A 15,746-nucleotide genomic window follows, 5' to 3' on the forward strand; every position below is an offset into this window, starting at 1 on the left:
CAGGGGTTCAGTCAGCAGGGGAGGGGCCAGCAGGGGATGGGCCAGCAGGAGTTCGGCCAGCAGGGGATGGGCCAGCAGAGGAGGGGCCAGCAGGGGTTCGGGCCAGTAGTGGATGGGCCAGCAGGGGACGGGTCAGCAGAGGATGGGCCAGTAGGGGATGGGCCAGCAGGGGATGGGTCAGCAGGGGATGGGCCAGTAGGGGATGGGACAGTCGGAGATGGGCAAGTAGGGGATGGGCCAGTAGGGGATGGGCCAGCATGGGACGGGTCAGCAGGGGATGGGCCAGTAGGGGATGGGCCAGCAGGGGAGGGGCCAGCAGGGGATGGGCCAGCAGGAGTTCGGCCAGCAGGGGATGGGCCAGCAGGGGAGGGGCCAGCAGGGGTTCGGGCCAGTAGGGGATGGGCCAGCAGGGGATGGGTCAGCAGGGGATGGGCCAGTAGGGGATGGGCCAGCAGGGGATGGGTCAGCAGGGGATGGGCCAGCAGGGGATGGGTCAGCAGGGGTTGGGTCAGCAGGGGAGGGGCCAGCAGGGGAGGGGCCAGCAGGGGAGGGGTCAGCAGGGGATGGGCCAGTAGGGAATGGGCCAGCAGGGGTTCGGCCAGCAGGGGTTCGGCCAGTAGGGGATGGGCCAGCAGGGGAGGGGCCAGCAGGGGTTGGGTCAGCAGGGGAGGGGCCAGCAGGGGAGGGGCCAGCAGGGGATGGGCCAGCAGGGGATGGGTCAGCAGGGGATGGGTCAGCAGGGGAGGGGCCAGCAGGGGAGGGGTCAGCAGTGGAGGGGTCAGCAGTGGAGGGGTCAGCAGGGGAGGGCCTGCAGGGGTTCGGCCAGCAGGGGATGGGCCAGCAAGGGTTCAGTCAGCAGGGGAGGGGCCAGCAGGGGATGAGCCAGCAGGGGATGGGCCAGCAGGGGAGGGGCCAGCAGAAGTTCGGCCAGCAGGGGATGGGCCAGCGGGGGGAGGGGCCAGTAGGGGATGGGCCAGCATGGGAGGGGCCAGCAGGAGTTCGGCCAGCAGGGGATGGGCCAGCAGGGGAGGGGCCAGCAGGGGATGGGCCAGCAGTGGATGGGTCAGCAGGGGATGGGCCAGTAGGGAATGGGCAGCAGGGGTTCGGCCAGCAGGGGTTCGGCCAGTAGGGGATGGGCCAGCAGGGGAGGGGCCAGCAGGGTTTGGGTCAGCAGGGGAGGGGCCAGCAGGGGAGGGGCCAGCAGGGGATGGGCCAGCAGGGGAGGGGCCACCAGGGGATGGGTCAGCAGGGGAGGGGCCAGCAGGGGAGGGGCCAGCAGGGGTTCAGCCAGTAGGGGAGGGGCCACCAGGGGATGGGTCAGTAGGGGATGGGTCAGCAGGGGATGGGCAAGTAGGGGATGGGCCAGTAAGGGATGGGCCAGCATGGGACGGGTGAGCAGGGGATGGGCCAGTAGGGGATGGGCCAGCAGGGGAGGGGCCAGCAGGGGATGGGCCAGCAGGAGTTCGGCCAGCAGGGGATGGGCCAGCAGGGGAGGGGCCAGCAGGGGTTCGGGCCAGTAGGGATGGGCCAGCAGGGGACGGGTCAGCAGGGGATGGGCCAGTAGGGGATGGGCCAGCAGGGGATGGGTCAGCAGGGGATGGGCCAGTAGGGGATGGGCCAGTAGGAGATGGGCCAGCAGGGGATGGGCCAGCAGGGGATGGGTCAGCAGGGGATGGGTCAGCAGGGGAGGGGCCAGCAGGGGAGGGGCCAGCAGGGGATGGGTCAGCAGTGGAGGGGTCAGCAGGGGAGGGCCTGCAGGGGTTCGGCCAGCAGGGGATGGGCCAGCAAGGGTTCAGTCAGCAGGGGAGGGGCCAGCAGGGGATGAGCCAGCAGGGGATGGGCCAGCAGGGGAGGGGCCAGCAGAAGTTCGGCCAGCAGAGGATGGGCCAGCGGGGGAGGGGCCAGTAGGGGATGGGCCAGCAGGGGAGGGGCCAGCAGGAGTTCGGCCAGCAGGGGATGGGCCAGCAGGGGAGGGGCCAGCAGGGGATGGGCCAGCAGTGGATGGGTCAGCAGGGGATGGGCCAGTAGGGAATGGGCCAGCAGGGGTTCGGCCAGCAGGGGTTCGGCCAGTAGGGGATGGGCCAGCAGGGGAGGGGCCAGCAGGGGTTGGGTCAGCAGGGGAGGGGCCAGCAGGGGAGGGGCCAGCAGGGGATGGGCCAGCAGGGGAGGGGCCACCAGGGGATGGGTCAGCAGGGGAGGGGCCAGCAGGGGAGGGGCCAGCAGGGGTTCAGCCAGTAGGGGAGGGGCCACCAGGGGATGGGTCAGTAGGGGATGGGTCAGCAGGGGATGGGCCACCAGGGGATGGGTCAGCAGGGGAGGGGCCAGCAGGGGAGGGGCCAGCAAGGAAGGGGCCAGCAGGGGATGGGCCAGCAGGGGAGGGGTCAGCAGGGGATGGGCCAGCAGGGGATGTGCCAGCAGGGGTTCAGTCAGCAGGGGAGGGGCCAGCAGGGGATGGGCCAGCAGGAGAGTTCGGCCAGCAGGGGAGGGGCCAGCAGGGGAGGGGCCAGCAGGGGTTCGGGCCAGTAGTGGATGGGCCAGCAGGGGACGGGTCAGCAGAGGATGGGCCAGTAGGGGATGGGCCAGTAGGGGATGGGTCAGCAGGGCATGGGCCAGTAGGGGATGGGACAGTAGGAGATGGGCATGTAGGGGATGGGCCAGTAGGGGATGGGCCAGCATGGGACGGGTCAGCAGGGGATGGGCCAGTAGGGGATGGGCCAGCAGGGGAGGGGCCAGCAGGGGATGGGCCAGCAGGAGTTCGGCCAGCAGGGGATGGGCCAGCAGGGGAGGGGCCAGCAGGGGTTCAGGCCAGTAGGGGATGGGCCAGCAGGGGACGGGTCAGCAGGGGATGGGCCAGTAGGGGATGGGCCAGCAGGGGATGGGTCAGCAGGGGATGGCCAGTAGGGGATGGGCCAGTAGGAAATGGGCCAGTAGGGGATGGGCCAGTAGTGGATGGGCCAGCAGGGGAGGGGCCAGCAGGAGTTCGGCCAGCAGGGGATGGGCCAGCAGGGGGCAGCAGGGGATGGGCCAGCAGTGGATGGGTCAGCAGGGGATGGGCCAGTAGGGGATGGGCCAGCAGGGTTTGGGTCAGCAGGGTTTGGGTCAGCAGGGGAGGGGCCAGATTAAAGAGCTCAGCCATGTGCTCCTTGTCAGTAACAACATCATCAACATTAAGGGACATGTGCTCCTTGTCAGTAACAACCACATCAACATTAAGGGACATGTGCTCCTTGTCAGTAACCACCACATCCTCAACATGAAGGGACATGGGCAGCTGTGAGGAGGAGGGTTTATTCTCCAGCTCTTTAACCGTTTTCCAGAACTTCTTGGGGTTCGACCCACAGAAAGAGAACTGCTCCTTAAAGTAACTAACTTTGGCCTTCCGGATAGACTGAGTGCAATTATTTCTCATTTGCCTGAATGAGAGCCAGTCAGCCTGAGTATGTGTGTGCCGAGCCTTTCACCAAATTGAATTCTTGAGGTGGAGTAACTCTGCCAGATCACGGTTGAACCAGCGGCTGAACCTGTTTTTAATTCTCATTTTCTTTATGGGGTGTGTTTGTCAACAATATCACTGAAAATATATAAAAAGAAGGTCAATGTGTCTTTGACAGAGCAGATTCTATACCATTTTACAGAGGCCAGGTCATGAAGGAAGGCTTGTTCATTAAAGTTTTTTAGAAAGCGACTATGACAAATCAGGATAGGTCAGACTTTGTGGAGACAACCGAGTACTGAAGGTGTTCCTTGGTAAAGATTGCCACTCACCCACCTTTAGAAGATGTGTCTTGCCGAAAAAGGTTATAACCAGAAAGGTTAACATCAGTATTCAAAACACTCTTCCTTAAGCACGTCTCAGTAACGACCAACACATCTGGATTGGAGCTGTGAACCCACACTTTCAATTGATTCATTTTGGGTAATAAGCATTGAGTGTTAAATTAACGTGCAGAAAACCCAGGCTTTTACAAGAGCAGAAATCAGCGAAACAGATATCAGAGCACAAGTCAGAATTGGGTCTAGCAACAGTAGATGGGCCAGGGAGTACATGTTTCCAGATATCATCAGCAGTAATACAATCAGGGCACGGCAGAGGACAGAGAGAGATCTGCAGTGCTGATTTATGAATGTCCATCAGATGGCAACAAGATCATGTTATATTATTATATATTATTATTATTATGTTATATTTCATCAGGTTACATGAATACAGAGCCGACGAGAGATGGTTAGAATAGGATGGGAGGCCGAGAGTCTGTGTAACCAATAGAGAGTCAGAGTCCCGAGTGGGGGAACAAACATAGTCTGGGAGGCCAAGAGTCGGTGTAACCAATAGAGAGTTAGAGTCCCGAGTGGGGGAACAAACATAGTCTGGGAGGCCGAGAGTCGGTGTAACCAATAGAGAGTCAGAGTCCCGAGTGGGGGAACAAACATAGTCTGGGAGGCCGAGAGTCGGTGTAACCAATAGAGAGTCAGAGTCCCGAGTGGGGGAACAAACATAGTCTGGGAGGCCGAGAGTCGGTGTAACCAATAGAGAGTCAGAGTCCCGAGTGGGGGAACAAACATAGTCTGGGAGGCCGAGAGTCGGTGTAACCAATAGAGAGTCAGAGTCCCGAGTGGGGGAACAAACATAGTCTGGGAGGCCGAGAGTCTGTGTAACCAATAGAGAGTTAGAGTCCCGAGTGGGGGAACAAACATAGTCTGGGAGGCCGAGAGTCTGTGTAACCAATAGAGAGTCAGAGTCCCGAGTGGGGGAACAAACATAATCTGTCCCACCGTTGAGGTCAACAAAGCACGCAGGAGTCATGAGGCAAATAGCAAAATAGCAATTTGCACAAGAAAATATATACAGTATATAAGGATTTGGGGCAAGCCATTGTAAGTTCAGAGCCCCAACAGTGCGTGTGTGCTGGAGGCGAGAGAAATCTCCGGAGAGAAGGGAGAGTGTGGTGGGGGTACCTATACCTGACAGGTCAGATGGTGAACAGGTGTAATCCAAGCAGCAATGTAGCAGGCAACGGGAGTAGGTGTCACACCCACTTGGGAGAAGCTTTTATTTCTGAAGGGAGATTTCTTGTATAAAATGCTAGTGGTCTTTGAACAGCAGGAGGAGATTTCAACCCCTGGGTTGGAGTGGGGTAGCCTGCCATTCATTGGGCCCCTGGATTAGAGTGGGGTAGCCTGCCGCTCATTGGGCCCCTGGATTAGAGTGGGGTAGCCTGCCGCTCATTGGGCCCCTGGATTAGAGTGGGGTAGCCTGCTGTTCATTGGGCCCCTGGATTGGAGTGGGGTAGCCTGCTGTTCATTGGGCCACTAGATTAGAGTGGGGTAGCCTGCTGTTCATTGGGCCCCTGGTTAGAGTGGGGTAGCCTGCCGCTCATTGGGCCCCTGGTTAGAGTGGGGTAGCCTGCTGTTCATTGGGCCCCTGGATTAGAGTGGGGTAGCCTGCCGCTCATTGGGCCCCTGGATTAGAGTGGGGTAGACTGCCGCTCATTGGGCCCCTGGATTAGAGTGGGGTAGCCTGCCGCTCATTGGGCCACTAGATTAGAGTGGGGTAGCCTGCTGTTCATTGGGCCCCTGGATTAGAGTGGGGTAGTGACAGCATGGAATCCTGCCGCTCATTGGGCCCCTGGATTAGAGTGGGGTAGCCTGCTGTTCATTGGGCCCCTGGAATAGAGTGGGGTAGCCTGCCGCTCATTGGGCCCCTGGATTAGAGTGGGGTAGCCTGCCGTTCATTGGGCCCCTGGATTAGAGTGGGGTAGCCTGCTGTTCATTGGGCCCCTGGATTAGAGTGGGGTAGCCTGCCGCTCATTGGGCCCCTGGATTAGAGTGGGGTAGCCTGCCGCTCATTGGGCCCCTGGATTAGAGTGGGGTAGCCTGCCGCTCATTGGGCCACTAGATTAGAGTGGGGTAGCCTGCTGTTCATTGGGCCCCTGGATTAGAGTGGGGTAGCCTGCTGTTCATTGGGCCCCTGGATTAGAGTGGGGTAGCCTGCCGCTCATTGGGCCCCTGGATTAGAGTGGGGTAGCCTGCCGTTCATTGGGCCCCTGGATTAGAGTGGGGTAGCCTGCCGCTCATTGGGCCCCTGGATTAGAGTGGGGTAGCCTGCCGTTCATTGGGCCCCTGGATTAGAGTTGGGCCCAAAGGCATCGACATCTTTTACGTCACACTCAGCATAAGAAACTGCGTTTTTTTGTGTGACTTTTTCTAATCATAGTCTCACACCTCATGTAGCCTGTATGTTTTGATAAAGATTGTATCACAATAAAATAACTTCTTAAAATTAAGAACATTAATCCGCTTTACAAGGGGTGTAGAGCCTAACAGACATTATCAGAGATAGCCTGTAAAGTAATGTCATACTTTCCAGGTCCATACCCAAACAGTTCGAACTACTAATTTTGAAAATTACTCTCTCCAGAAATAAGTCTCTCACTGTTGCCGCCTGCTACCGACCCCCCTCAGCTCCCAGCTGTGCCCTGGACACCATTTGTGAATTAATCGCCCCCCATCTAGCTTCAGAGTTTGTTCTGTTAGGTGACCTAAACTGGGATATGCTTAACACCCCGGCAGTCCTACAATCTAAGCTAGATGCCCTCATAGACGTCATCCTGACCAACTTGCCCTCCAAATACACCTTGCTGTTTTCAACCAGGATCTCAGCGATCACTGCCTCATTGCCTGCATCCGTCACGGAGCCGCAGTCAAACGACCACCCCTCATCACTGTTAAACGCTCCCTAAAACAATTTCTGCGAGCAGGCCTTTCTAATCGACCTGGCCCGGGTATCCTGGAAGGATATTGACCTCATCCCGTCAGTCGAGGATGCCTGGTCATTCTTTAAAAGTGATTTCCTCATCATCTTAGAAAAGCATGCCCCGTTCAAAAAATGTAGAACGAAGAACAGATATTGCCCTTGGTTCACTCCAGACCTGACTGCCCTCGACCAGCACAAAAACATCCTGTGGCGGACTGCAATAGCATCGAATAGTCCCAACGATATGCAACTGTTCAGGGAAGTCAGGAACCAATACACGCAGTCAGTCAGGAAAGCTAAGGCCAGCTTTTTCAAGCAAAAATGTGCATCCTGTAGCTCTAACTCCAGAAGGTTTTGGGACACTGTAAAGTCTATGGAGAACAAGATCACCTCCTCCCAGCTGCCCACTGCACTGAGGCTAGGTAACACGGTCACCACCGATAAATCCATGATAATTGAACATTTCAATAAGCAATTCTCTACAGCTGGCCATGCTTTCCTCCTGGCTTCTCCAACCCTGGCAAACAGCTCCGCTCCCCCCGCAGCTACTCACCCAAGCCTCCCCAGCTTCTCCTTCACCCAAATCCAGACAGCAGATGTTCTGAAAGAGCTGCAAAACCTGGACCCGTACAAATCAGCTAGGCTTGACAATCTGGACCCTCTCTTTCTCAAACTCTCCACCGCCATTGTTGCAACCCCTATTACCAGCCTGTTTAACCTCTTTCGTATCGTCTGAGAACCCTAAAGATTGGAAAGCTGCCGTGGTCATCCCCTTCTTCAAAGGGGGTGACACCCTAGACCCAAACTGTTAAAGACCTATATCCATCCTGCCCTGCCTATCTAAAGTCTTCGAAAGCCAAGTTAATAAACAGATCACTGACCATCTCGAATCCCACCGTACCTTCTCCGCTGTGCAATCCGGTTTCCGAGCCGGTCACAGGTGCACCTCAGCCAAGCTCAAGGTACTAAACGATAACATAACCGGCATTGATAAAAGACAGTACTGTGCAGCCATCTTCGTCGACCTGGCCAAGGCTTTCGACTCTGTCAATCACCGTATTCTTATCGGCAGACTCAGTAGCCTTGGTTTTTCTGATGACTGCCTCGTCTGGTTCACCAACTACTTTGCAGACAGAGTTCAGTGTATCAAATCGGAGGGCATGTTGTCCGAACCTTTGGCAGTCTCTATGGGGGTACCACAGGGTTCAATTCTCGGGCCAACTCTTTTCTCTGTATATATCAATGATGTCACTCTTGCTGCGGGCGATTCCCTGATCCACCTACGTAGATGACACCATTCTGTATACTTCTGGCCCTTCTTTGGACACTGTGCTAACTAATCTCCAAACGAGCTTCAATGCCATACAACACTCCTTCTTTAGCCTCCAACTGCTCTTAAACGCTAGTCAAACCCAATGCATGCTTTTCAACTGTTCGCTGCCCACACCCGCCCGCCTGACTATCATCACCACCCTGGACGGTTCCGACCTAGAATATGTGGACAACTATAAATACCTAGGTGTCTGGTTAGACTGTAAACTCTCCTTCCAGACTCATAGTGAACATCTCCAATCCAAAATCAAATCTAGAATCGGGCTTTCTATTTCGCAACAAAGCCTCCTTCACTCACGTCACCAAACTTAACCTAGTAAAACTGACTATCCTACCGATCCTTGACTTCAGCAATGACCTCTACAAAATAGCTTCCAATATACTCAGAAAACTGGATGCAGTCTATCACAGTGCCATCTGTTTTGTTACCAAATCACCTTATTATGCTCTAGTCGGCTGGCCCTCGCTACATATTCGTCACCAGACCCACTGGCTCCAGGTCATCTATAAGTCTATGCTAGGTAAAGCTTCGCCTTCTCAGCTCACTAGTCACGATAATAACACCCACCCGTAGCACACGTTCCAGCAGGTATATCTCATTTGTCACCCACAAAGCCAGCACCTACTTTGGTCGCCTTTCCTTCCAGTTCTCTGCTGCCTGTGACTGGAACGAATTGCAAAAATCGCTGAAGTTGAAGACTTTTATTTCTCTCACCAACTTTAAACATCAGCTATCTGAGCAGCTAACCGATCGCTGCAGCTGTACATAGTCTATCGGTAAATAGCCCACCCAATCTACCTACCTCATCCCCATACTGTTTTTATTTTAATTACTTTTCTGCTCTTTTGCACACCAGTATCTCTACTTGCACATCATCATCTGCTCATTTATCACTCCAGTGTTAATCTGCTAAATTGTAATTATTCTCTCCTATGGCCTATTTATTACCTACCTCCTCATGCCTTTTACACACAATGTATATAGACTTTCTTTTCTCTACTGTGTCATTGACTTGTTTGTGTTATTGCCTTGTTTATTGTTTACTCCATGTGTAACTCTGTGTTGTTGTCTGTGTCACACTGCTTTGCTTTATGCTGGCCAGGTCACAGTTGTAAATTAGAACTTGTTCTCGCCTACCTGGTTAAATAAAGGTGAAATAAAATAAAACTGGCATAAAACTGGCAGGAGGCAGGGTAGCCTAGTGGTTAGAGTGTAGAGGTGGCAGGTAGCCTAGTGGTTAGAGTGTAGAGGTAGCAGGTGGCCTAGTGGTTAGAGTGTAGAGGTGGCAGGTAGCCTAGTGGTTAGAGTGTAGAGGAGGTAGGTAGCCTAGTGGTTAGAGTGTAGAGGTGGCAGGTAGTCTAGTGGTTAGAGTGTAGAGGTGGCAGGTAGCCCAGTGGTTAGAATGTAGAGGAGGCAGGTAGTCTAGTGGTTAGAGTGTAGAGGTGGCAGGTAGTCTAGTGGTTAGAGTGTAGAGGTGGCAGGTAGTCTAGTGGTTAGAGTGTAGAGGTGGCAGGTAGCCCAGTGGTTAGAGTGTAGAGGAGGTAGGTAGCCTAGTGGTTAGAGTGTAGAGGTGGCAGGGTAGCCTAGTGGTTAGAGTGTAGAGGTGGCAGGTAGCCTAGTGGTTAGAGTGTAGAGGTGGCAGGTAGCCTAGTGGTTAGAGTGTAGAGGTGGCAGGTAGCCTAGTGGTTAGAGTGTAGAGGAGGCAGGTAGCCTAGTGGTTAGAGTGTAGAGGAGGCAGGTAGCCTAGTGGTTAGAGTGTAGAGGAGGCAGGTAGCCTAGTGGTTAGAGTGTAGAGGTGGCAGGTAGTCTAGTGGTTAGAGTGTAGAGGTGGCAGGTAGCCTAGTGGTTAGAGTGTAGAGGTGGCAGGTAGCCTAGTGGTTAGAGTGTAGAGGTGGCAGGGTAGCCTAGTGGTTAGAGTGTAGAGGTGGCAGGTAGCCTAGTGGTTAGAGTGTAGAGGTGGCAGGTAGCCTAGTGGTTAGAGTGTAGAGGTGGCAGGTAGCCTAGTGGTTAGAGTGTAGAGGTGGCAGGGTAGCCTAGTGGTTAGAGTGTAGAGGAGGCAGGTAGCCTAGTGGTTAGAGTGTAGAGGAGGCAGGTAGCCTAGTGGTTAGAGTGTAGAGGTGGCAGGTAGCCTAGTGGTTAGAGTGTAGAGGTGGCAGGTAGCCTAGTGGTTAGAGTGTAGAGGTGGCAGGTAGCCTAGTGGTTAGAGTGTAGAGGTGGCAGGTAGCCTAGTGGTTAGAGTGTAGAGGTGGCAGGTAGCCTAGTGGTTAGAGTGTAGAGGTGGCAGGTAGCCTAGTGGTTAGAGCGAAGAGGTGGTAGGTAGCCTAGTGGTTAGAGTGTAGAGGTGGCAGGTAGCCTAGTGGTTAGAGTGTAGAGGTGGCAGGTAGCCTAGTGGTTAGAGTGTAGAGGAGGCAGGTAGCCTAGTGGTTAGAGTGTAGAGGTGGCAGGTAGCCTAGTGGTTAGAGTGTAGAGGTGGCAGGTAGCCTAGTGGTTAGAGTGTAGAGGAGGCAGGTAGCCTAGTGGTTAGAGTGTAGAGGTGGCAGGTAGCCTAGTGGTTAGAGTGTAGAGGTGGCAGGTAGCCTAGTGGTTAGAGTGTAGAGGAGGCAGGTAGCCTAGTGGTTAGAGTGTAGAGGTGGCAGGTAGCCTAGTGGTTAGAGTGTAGAGGGGCAGGTAGCCTAGTGGTTAGAGTGTAGAGGTGGTAGGTAGACTAGTGGTTAGAGTGTAGAGGTGGCAGGTAGCCTAGTGGTTAGAGTGTAGAGGGGGCAGGTAGCCTAGTGGTTAGAGTGTAGAGGTGGCAGGTAGCCTAGTGGTTAGAGTGTAGAGGTGGCAGGTAGCCTAGTGGTTAGAGTGTAGAGGTGGCAGGTAGCCTAGTGGTTAGACTGTAGAGGTGGCAGGTAGCCTAGTGGTTAGAGTGTAGAGGTGGCAGGTAGCCTAGTGGTTAGAGTGTAGAGGGGGCAGGTAGCCTAGTGGTTAGAGTGTAGAGGTGGCAGGTAGCCTAGTGGTTAGAGTGTAGAGGAGGCAGGTAGCCTAGTGGTTAGAGTGTAGAGGTGGCAGGTAGCCTAGTGGTTAGAGTGTAGAGGTGGCAGGTAGCCTAGTGGTTAGAGTGTAGAGGTGGCAGGTAGCCTAGTGGTTAGAGTGTAGAGGTGGCAGGTAGCCTAGTGGTTAGAGTGTAGAGGAGGCAGGTAGCCTAGTGGTTAGAGTGTAGAGGTGGCAGGTAGCCTAGTGGTTAGAGTGTAGAGGAGGCAGGTAGCCTAGTGGTTAGAGTGTAGAGGTGGCAGGTAGCCTAGTGGTTAGAGTGTAGAGGAGGCAGGTAGCCTAGTGGTTAGAGTGTAGAGGTGGCAGGTAGCCTAGTGGTTAGAGTGTAGAGGTGGCAGGTAGCCTAGTGGTTAGAGTGTAGAGGTGGCAGGTAGCCTAGTGGTTAGAGTGTAGAGGAGGCAGGTAGCCTAGTGGTTAGAGTGTAGAGGTGGCAGGTAGCCTAGTGGTTAGAGTGTAGAGGTGGCAGGTAGCCTAGTGGTTAGAGTGTAGAGGAGGCAGGTAGCCTAGTGGTTAGAGTGTAGAGGTGGCAGGTAGCCTAGTGGTTAGAGTGTAGAGGAGGCAGGTAGCCTAGTGGTTAGAGTGTAGAGGAGGCAGGTAGCCTAGTGGTTAGAGTGTAGAGGTGGCAGGTAGCCTAGTGGTTAGAGTGTAGAGGTGGCAGGTAGCCTAGTGGTTAGAGTGTAGAGGTGGCAGGTAGCCTAGTGGTTAGAGTGTAGAGGTGGCAGGTAGCCTAGTGGTTAGAGTGTAGAGGTGGCAGGTAGCCTAGTGGTTAGAGTGTAGAGGTGGCAGGTAGCCTAGTGGTTAGAGTGTAGAGGAGGCAGGTAGCCTAGTGGTTAGAGTGTAGAGGTGGTAGGTAGCCTAGTGGTTAGAGTGTAGAGGAGGCAGGTAGCCTAGTGGTTAGAGTGTAGAGGTGGCAGGTAGCCTAGTGGTTAGAGTGTAGAGGTGGCAGGTAGCCTAGTGGTTAGAGTGTAGAGGAGGCAGGTAGCCTGGTTAGAGTGTAGTGGTTAGAGTGGTTAGAGGTGGGAGGTAGCCTAGTGGTTAGAGTGTAGAGGTGGCAGGTAGCCTAGTGGTTAGAGTGTAGAGGAGGCAGGTAGCCTAGTGGTTAGAGTGTAGAGGTGGCAGGTAGCCTAGTGGTTAGAGTGTAGAGGTGGCAGGTAGCCTAGTGGTTAGAGTGTAGAGGTGGTAGGTAGCCTAGTGGTTAGAGTGTAGAGGTGGCAGGTAGCCTAGTGGTTAGAGTGTAGAGGTGGCAGGTAGCCTAGTGGTTAGAGTGTAGAGGTGGCAGGTAGCCTAGTGGTTAGAGTGTAGAGGTGGCAGGTAGCCTAGTGGTTAGAGTGTAGAGGTGGCAGGTAGCCTAGTGGTTAGAGTGTAGAGGTGGCAGGTAGCCTAGTGGTTAGAGTGTAGAGGAGGTAGGTAGCCTAGTGGTTAGAGTGTAGAGGTGGCAGGTAGCCTAGTGGTTAGAGGGTAGAGGTGGTAGGTAGCCTAGTGGTTAGAGTGGAGGTGGCAGGTAGCCTAGTGGTTAGAGCGTAGAGGTGGCAGGTAGCCTAGTGGTTAGAGTGTAGAGGTGGCAGGTAGCCTAGTGGTTAGAGGGTAGAGGAGGCAGGTAGCCTAGTGGTTAGAGTGTAGAGGAGGCAGGTAGCCTAGTGGTTAGAGTGTAGAGGTGGCAGGTAGCCTAGTGGTTAGAGTGTAGAGGTGGCAGGGTAGCCTAGTGGTTAGAGTGTAGAGGAGGCAGGTAGCCTAGTGGTTAGAGTGTAGAGGTGGCAGGTAGCCTAGTGGTTAGAGGGTAGAGGGGGTAGGTAGCCTAGTGGTTAGAGTGTAGAGGAGGCAGGTAGCCTAGTGGTTAGAGTGTAGAGGTGGCAGGTAGCCTAGTGGTTAGAGGGTAGAGGAGGTAGGTAGCCTAGTGGTTAGAGTGTAGAGGTGGCAGGTAGCCTAGTGGTTAGAGTGTAGAGGTGGCAGGTAGCCTAGTGGTTAGAGTGTAGAGGTAGCAGGTAGCCTAGTGGTTAGAGTGTAGAGGAGGCAGGTAGCCTAGTGGTTAGAGTGTAGAGGTGGCAGGTAGCCTAGTGGTTAGAGTGTAGAGGTGGCAGGTAGCCTAGTGGTTAGAGTGTAGAGGTGGCAGGTAGCCTAGTGGTTAGAGTGTAGAGGTGGCAGGTAGCCTAGTGGTTAGAGGGTAGAGGTGGCAGGTAGCCTAGTGGTTAGAGTGTAGAGGAGGCAGGTAGCCTAGTGGTTAGAGTGTAGAGGTGGCAGGTAGCCTAGTGGTTAGAGTGTAGAGGTGGCAGGTAGCCTAGTGGTTAGAGTGTAGAGGTGGCAGGTAGCCTAGTGGTTAGAGTGTAGAGGTGGCAGGTAGCCTAGTGGTTAGAGTGTAGAGGAGGCAGGTAGCCTAGTGGTTAGAGTGTAGAGGTGGCAGGTAGCCTAGTGGTTAGACTGTAGAGGTGGCAGGTAGCCTAGTGGTTAGAGTGTAGAGGTGGCAGGTAGCCTAGTGGTTAGAGTGTAGATGTTGCAGGTAGCCTAGTGGTTAGAGCGTAGAGGTGGTAGGGTGGCCTAGTGGTTAGACTGTAGAGGTGGCAGGTAGCCTAGTGGTTAGAGTGTAGAGGTGGCAGGTAGCCTAGTGGTTAGAGTGTAGAGGTGGCAGGTAGCCTAGTGGTTAGAGTGTAGAGGTGGCATGTAGCCTAGTGGTTAGAGTGTAGAGGAGGCAGGTAGCCTAGTGGTTAGAGTGTAGAGGTGGCAGGTAGCCTAGTGGTTAGAGTGTAGAGGTGGCAGGTAGCCTAGTGGTTAGAGGGTAGAGGTAGCAGGTAGCCTAGTGGTTAGAGTGTAGAGGTGGCATGTAGCCTAGTGGTTAGAGTGTAGAGGAGGCAGGTAGCCTAGTGGTTAGAGTGTAGAGGCGGCAGGTAGCCTAGTGGTTAGAGTGTAGAGGCGGCAGGTAGCCTAGTGGTTAGAGTGTAGAGGTGGCAGGTAGCCTAGTGGTTAGAGTGTAGAGGTTGCAGGTAGCCTAGTGGTTAGAGCGTACCACCGACCTCTCTGATCTCAGAGATCTCTGAACTTCAACCTTATAAAATAATAAAACTCCTTCAGAATGTTAGAGAGAGTGAGGAGAGTTCTTTACAGAGGGCTTTATAATCCCCCACAATTCATTTTGTTCTGAGTGACCACCGACAACACCTGCACCCTTAGAATCTGAGCAAGAGACACACACACACACACACACACACACACACACACACACACACACACACACACACACACACACACACACACACACAAAAACAGACACACACACACAGACACACACACACACACACACACACACACACACACACACACACACACACACACACACACACACACACACACACACACACACACACACACACACACAGAGACATACACACGCACAGTGTGTGTGTGTGTGTGTGTGTGTGTATGGTGTTTGTCCCTTAATGGCAGCTTCAACAGCATCTGCCCCACTCATTAGGAATATCAATCCTGCTGTTTGGCACATGGGATGACGACTACATTTGAATGATAAAACAACGTAGTGTTTATGCGTACAATGGCACTTCTGTTCACCAGATAAAATCTAATTTGTTCCTGTTTTTTGCATATTTTTATTTTTGTAGCATTCTGCCTCCAAATGGGAATAGTTTCTGGCTCAGGACAGGCACACCTGATGTTTGGGAATAGTTTCTGGCTCAGGGCAGGAACACCTGATGTTTGGGAATAGTTTCTGGCTGAGGGCAGGAACACCTGATGTTTGGGAATAGTTTCTGGCTCAGGGCAGGAACACCTGATGTTTGGGAATAGTTTCTGGCTCAGGACAGGCACACCTGATGTTTGGGAATAGTTTCTGGCTCAGGGCAGGAACACCTGATGTTTGGGAATAGTTTCTGGCTGAGGGCAGGAACACCTGATGTTTGGGAATAGTTTCTGGCTCAGGACAGGCACACCTGATGTTTGGGAATAGTTTCTGGCTCAGGGCAGGAACACCTGATGTTTGGGAATAGTTTCTGGCTCAGGACAGGAACACCTGATGTTTGGGAATAGTTTCTGACTCAGGACAGGAACACCTGATGTTTGGGAATAGTTTCTGGCTCAGGGCAGGAACACCTGATGTTTGGGAATAGTTTCTGGCTCAGGACAGGAACACCTGATGTTTGGGAATAGTTTCTGGCTCAGGACAGGCACACCTGATGTTTGGGAATAGTTTCTGGCTCAGGGCAGGAACACCTGATGTTTGGGAATAGTTTCTGGCTCAGGACAGGAACACCTGATGTTTGGGAATAGTTTCTGGCTCAGGGCAGGAACACCTGATGTTTAGGAATAGTTTCTGGCTCGGGCAGGCACACCTGATGTTTGGGAATAGTTTCTGGCTCGGGCAGGAACACCTGATGTTTGGGAATAGTTTCTGGCTCAGGGCAGGCACACCTGATGTTTGGGAATAGTTTCTGGCTCAGGGCAGGAACACCTGATGTTTGGGAATAGTTTCTGGCTCAGGGCAGGAACACCTGATGTTTGGGAATAGTTTCTGGCTCGGGCAGGCACACCTGATGTTTGGGAATAGTTTCTGGCTGAGGGCAGGAACACCTGATGTTTGGGAATAGTTTCTGGCTCAGGGCAGGCACACCTGATGTTTGGGAA

At 54.0% G+C, this 15,746-nt stretch overlaps 1 protein-coding gene and 1 long non-coding RNA gene across 4 annotated transcripts; one reads left to right on the top strand and one right to left on the bottom strand.

The window, feature by feature from the left end:
* Positions 1–1,737: 1,737 nt before the first annotated feature.
* On the bottom strand, positions 1,738–2,676 carry LOC127913037 (uncharacterized). Its single transcript, XM_052484257.1, has one exon. The coding sequence runs from the start codon at positions 2,674–2,676 to the stop codon at positions 1,738–1,740; it is 939 nt and encodes a 312-aa protein (XP_052340217.1).
* An 8,894-nt stretch (positions 2,677–11,570) lies between these two features.
* Positions 11,571–14,083, top strand: LOC127912965 (uncharacterized). 3 transcript variants are annotated; one of them, XR_008084300.1, is made up of 4 exons: positions 11,571–11,938; positions 13,007–13,102; positions 13,135–13,486; positions 13,968–14,083. It is a non-coding gene; the product is annotated as an uncharacterized LOC127912965 (long non-coding RNA). The 3 variants fall into 3 exon arrangements; XR_008084299.1 differs by having other exon boundaries at positions 13,007–13,486; XR_008084301.1 differs by having other exon boundaries at positions 13,007–13,486; positions 14,000–14,071.
* Positions 14,084–15,746: the final 1,663 nt, after the last annotated feature.

Source organism: Oncorhynchus keta, chromosome 28 (genome assembly GCF_023373465.1).
Source record: "Oncorhynchus keta strain PuntledgeMale-10-30-2019 chromosome 28, Oket_V2, whole genome shotgun sequence".
In the NCBI taxonomy this organism is placed as follows: Eukaryota; Metazoa; Chordata; class Actinopteri; order Salmoniformes; family Salmonidae; genus Oncorhynchus; species Oncorhynchus keta.